A 5,169-nucleotide genomic window follows, 5' to 3' on the forward strand; every position below is an offset into this window, starting at 1 on the left:
ATTCATGTGTGCATTCTTGGCCATGGATCTTCCCAGCTAGCTAGGTCTCAAGGAGTAATCAAATTGCCAAAAGAGTCAAACTCCAAATGCAACACGCCAAAGTATATGTGTAGCAGTTTCCGATTGGATTTGGTGGGTGATAGGGTTCACAAGAATGCTACCCAATTTGATCGTCCAGCTTGCATGCATGTCGATATAATATCACAAAAAATGAAAAATTAAGGTAAGACATATGGATCGCCCAAATATCCCCTCTTCCCCTATTTCTAGCACTAGCTTCATAATCCTTGTGTAGTGTGTGAGAGATCACCAGGTTGCATGCATAACCATTTAGAGAGAGTTGAACCTTCCAAGATGCCAGAAAATTTATGTTACAATACCAAAATTGTCATATGGCTACTTAATTGGCACACATGCAAATTAAGGCCATGTACAATGTGTTTGGCCAGGGTGATTAAGAGAGGCTTGTCTTCGTGCCCGCATTTACACATGTTGCCTAGGCAGCTTGTAGGCCTCTCTTTAGGACAAGAAAGGGTATGATTAGGTGCAAGATCAGCTTTGCATTTGCTCCTCCCTTCAGTGTGGTGGTTGCTATGTGGATAGAGACCCCTATCCAGGACCCTGATTAACCTTCCTCTGAAGTTTAGGGCCTTGTTTTATGGGCACTGCCCTAGTTAGGCAGGGGCAGTTCAAGTAGAACCCTCCCAGCACCACAAGCTTTTGTAGTTAATCACTACCCTGTCTGAAATGGATATTAGTTAGAGTTTGGCTATGTAGTCACTTTTGTTTTTTTGCTTCTGTGCTGTTCCAAAGCATTTACATCAACTTGGGAAGCCATCTACCTTACATAGAAAGTTACCATCTTTTGCTAGTCACTACTTCTTTTGTTTTGCTTAGCCTCTGCATAATTTTGGGGAAACCATATAGCTAGCTTTGAAAAGAAAAGATAGTATAGCACCATGCATGCTTATATGTGCCGCTGAAAACCTGAATTACTTCACATTTTACCGCAGTTTTTTACCTATTAATTTAGTGCTTAAAACATATGCTGACAGTACAGTTCTTCAGTTGGAATAAATCTGCACGCATGCAAGTTGCCCTTACTTTTTTCGATTTGGTAGGATGCAGAAGAATGTTGACTCAAACTGGCGAAAAGTTTTGCATATATACACTGGGCCAATCATATGTGCAAACGCTTTAGTGGTTGACAATTGCATTAGTTACATACTTTGGGTCAGTTGCTTCGATCCTCGATTGTTCTTGTCCATAATAACTTAATGTGAGTGTGTGCTCTAATATAAACATCCATCTTTGCATGCACCGTCCCAACTGCAAACCAACCCCTTAGCTTAATTGCTTGATAAAGCTACTAGACCATTAGGGGATATCAAATCAAATTAGGGTGTGCACACCTGCTACTTGATCCTTCAGAACTATTAGATACCCCCTAGTGGTAGTAGAAGTGATAGTAGTTTACTATGGTGAATAATAATCTAGCTAGGTGTATGTAATTAGTCAACACCCGAGGGCATAACAGTCATTTTGGCATTGAGTGAAAAGTCCCCTTATATATACACCCTGCCATGGCAGGGACTGGGTTGGTGCAATCAAAGCCGCCAGCAAAGCAAGTCGAAGCTCCAACAGTCTCTTCTTGCTTACGTCTGTCAACAATCTGTCGAACAATCTCTAGCCATTACGGCAACTCATACAGATATAGTTAGCTAGTAGCAGAGGAAGCAAGGAGGGCGGCCGTCCATGGAGGAGATGGCGGACGAGAGCAGCCAGTACCATTGGCACGACGACTTCAGGTTCGGGGACGAGCTCATGAGGGAGCTTCTCGACGCGCCGGCGATGGTGGCCGGCGCTGACAATTCTTCTTCCAACAAGGGTGCTGATGAGGACGAAGAACGGGAGGTGGATGGACCGGCAGGAGCTCGGCGCCGGGAGTCGATGGTGAACAGGCTCATCTCCACCGTCTACTCCGGGCCGACGCTCAGCGACATCGAGAGCGCCCTCTCCTTCACCGGCGTCAGTGCCGACTCGCAGCAGCTCCTCGACGGCCGCAAGTATTACAGCTCCAGCCCAGTGTGCGTTCATATTTCTGTCTATTTTGAATTGTTGTTTATCTATCTACGCGAAGAACAATCATAATTTCACATGATCAATTGCTTGCTCAATTATATGCGTACGTGGATAAACATCTTCAGGGTTTTCTCGCCGGACAAGGTGCTTAGCAAGATGGAGAACAAGTACACGATGAAGATCAAGAGCTGTGGCAGCGGGCTAGCCGATGATGGGTACAAGTGGAGGAAATATGGCCAGAAATCCATCAAGAACAGCCCCAACCCAAGGTACAAATTCGGCAATCTATCTATCTCCTCATGAAAACCTGTAGTCCTTAATTTACCTAGCTAGGTAATCTTGCATGAAATGTTTATTTACTATTGCAACCACTTGTCATAAACACCAAGCACACACACACACACTTGATGGTGTAACTTTCAGTTGACATATGAGACGAACATGCATATTTACCTTTTTTTTAGGGAACATGCATATTTACCTGGTTTGTGTTCAGTTTTCAAAGATGGATTCAGACACGTCACCAGCGCAGCCCAAATGAGACAAACTCCAAGCATTCGGACAATTACTCTGGTGAACCAAATAAAGGCAGAGCTAGCTAGCTATGCACTGTCCTTACTTAATTCCCATAACCAAAAATTCCCTGGACAACAGCGTCTTCCACGGCCCTGCCACAATATATGGTCATACCCAAACTTGATTTATCTGCCATGTAAGGGATTTGCAAAGGTTGGTAGGTGCATCATGCATGCAGATGGAATTAATTAATTGTAACCTTAAATACTTAGCCCCCACAAATTGCCATGAGCGAGCAAGCTAGCTGTCTCTGTGGGAATATTTATACATAGTACTAATTAAGCACCGCTATCTCCGTGGCAAATATAGACGACTTTGTAGAAAATATATAGTCAAACTTCACTAGCTAGCTTTTTTTTTCATTTAGCTTATGAAGAAAAATTGCTAAAATTGGTAAAACAAAATAGGTATTGACCATAGACTAAATGTTGACGAAATCTTAGTCTGACATGTCAATTGATGGGATTCTGTCGTACAAGTAAATAAAAGTTAAAATAAAAATCATGTTCAGTAAAAAAAACTGTTCTTTTTACATGTTTTAAATCAAAAAAATATTTTTACAATAAACAGAGAACTTATAAATCATATGGTTAGACATGTCTCGAAAATTATCTTAGTGTTTTTGATTTACAAAATATATTTTCGGTAAAAAGTAGTGGGTCAACATAAATCTGGAAGACCGTGTCAATGTAGAACCCACATTTTTGTGATACGAAAGGAGTAACTACTTCCCATGTCAAGCGAACCGTGGAAGGAAAATTTATTGGATTTTGATGTGGCAGGAGCTATTATCGGTGCACGAACCCCCGGTGCAATGCCAAGAAGCAGGTGGAGCGCGCCGTCGACGAGCCGGACACGCTGGTCGTCACCTACGAAGGCCTCCATCTCCACTACACCTACTCCCACTTCCTCCAGCACCCGACCCCTACTCCCTCCGGCACGGCCGCCGCTGCGGCCAAGAAGCCCAAGCTGCACCTGCACACCGCCCCCGCAACAACGACTACCTCGCCGCCGCCGTCCATGCCGCTCGACGGTGCCGTCGTCCCTGCCGGCGCTGGAGGAGACAGCAGCAGCGATAGTGGGGGTGGTCATAACGTGGCCGCCGACGCAGGCTTCCTGCTGGAGCAGGCGGTGCCCAACTGCTCGGCGTCGTCGTACATGTTCGACGGCGGCTTTGCTAGTGGCGCGGAGCGGATGTTGCCGAGCGGCGGCGGGCTGCTGGAGGACATGGTGCCGCTGCTGGTCCGGCGACCGTCGTGCAACTCCGCGGCCACCACCACCACCACTAGCTCGTCGGGATCGCCGGCAGGGGCGCCTGTGTCGTCCCCGTCTCCATCCACGTCGTCGTCAGTGTCATGGACCCCGGCGTCGCCGTACATCGACATGGCCATACTCTCCAACATCTTCTAGCTGACTAGTAAATTAAATACTACTTGTGTTGTGCATGTGTGCACCAAGGGTGCCCCAGTGTGTGATTAGTAGTAGTATCTAGCTAAATAGCCGTTGCATGCATAGTTGTTTAATCTCCAGAAACTGTGAGGATTTGTGTTGTAAGCAGAGTAAGGCTAGTCATAGTGGGGAGTAACTTAGACTAACATGACATATGTTACTAGTCTAAGTTACTACCTCCATAGTGGGTAGTAACTTATATGTGGTGTCATGCATTGTGTCATTTACTATGGTGTAGACTCAACTTGTCTTGGGGTGTGTGATGTTATGGTAACATAGCTAGTTACCACCTCACTCTCTTTCTTCATTCATTGCCATGCCATGTCACCAAAATGCATTGGGTTGTGTGATGTTACTAGCTAAGTTACTCCCACTATGAGCAGTTTAAGATTAGTGATTTAGTACAGGGTGCTGAATAATTGTGTGCATACATCTGGCGTGCGTGGCGGTGCAATGATGTAAATGCATGTTGCAAAAAAGTAATTATCTCAGTGAAATATAAGTTGTATGTTAAGTATTTCTTTTTATCCTTTGCACTGCATTCTATTCTTTAATATATATTTTTGAACAAGGAGAGGCCCCGAAGAGCCTACATAGTTGCATTAATATCAAGGGTGGTATACATTTTACACAAGGACCCTATGAGAGAGTAATATTACAACAACATAGTTGCAAATTATGGAAAGTGCCATGGACTAGATATGGGAAACGCGTTCGAGTCTACCACAACTGCCTAGAGTCGCTGATAAGGAGCTTCAACGTGTAGCTAGCAGCATCGGCACCGGAGACTATGCCACTTGGGATGACACCGCCGCAAGATGCCCCATCGAAGATAGATCTGTCTCCCATTTAGCTTGCTTGTAATTGGGAGGAAAAACTGGATCAACGTCGGGCAAAAGCCAGCGCCAGAACACCAAGAGGTCGCCTTTCAGTTAGAAGGGCAGCAACAGGACACCAAGACGCCGTCGAAAGATTGCCGAGGAAGAACACCATGGAATAGAAGCTATGAACCTTCCCTTCACGGCCCCAGGATCGAGCAGAGCAGCCAAAAATTCAACCCCG

At 45.2% G+C, this 5,169-nt stretch overlaps 1 protein-coding gene across 1 annotated transcript; it reads left to right on the forward strand.

The window, feature by feature from the left end:
• The first annotated feature begins 1,764 nt into the window (after positions 1–1,764).
• LOC124662189 (WRKY transcription factor WRKY28-like) lies at positions 1,765–4,068 on the forward strand. The gene is made up of 3 exons (XM_047200061.1): positions 1,765–2,087; positions 2,208–2,351; positions 3,441–4,068. Exons 1-3 carry the CDS (start codon positions 1,765–1,767, stop codon positions 4,066–4,068), a joined length of 1,095 nt encoding a protein of 364 aa, XP_047056017.1.
• Positions 4,069–5,169: the final 1,101 nt, after the last annotated feature.

Source organism: Lolium rigidum, chromosome 6 (genome assembly GCF_022539505.1).
Source record: "Lolium rigidum isolate FL_2022 chromosome 6, APGP_CSIRO_Lrig_0.1, whole genome shotgun sequence".
Classification (NCBI taxonomy): Eukaryota; Viridiplantae; Streptophyta; class Magnoliopsida; order Poales; family Poaceae; genus Lolium; species Lolium rigidum.

What these genes read in the sequence shown, in the direction of transcription:
- LOC124662189 (XM_047200061.1), top strand. Translation starts at nt 1,765, where the DNA reads ATGGCGGACGAGAGCAGCCAGTACCATTGGCACGACGACTTCAGGTTC. An exon ending in TATTACAGCTCCAGCCCAGT is followed by an intron (nt 2,088 to 2,207) that starts GTGCGTTCATAT and finishes AAACATCTTCAG; the next exon opens with GGTTTTCTCGCCGGACAAGG. An exon ending in AAGAACAGCCCCAACCCAAG is followed by an intron (nt 2,352 to 3,440) that starts GTACAAATTCGG and finishes TTGATGTGGCAG; the next exon opens with GAGCTATTATCGGTGCACGA.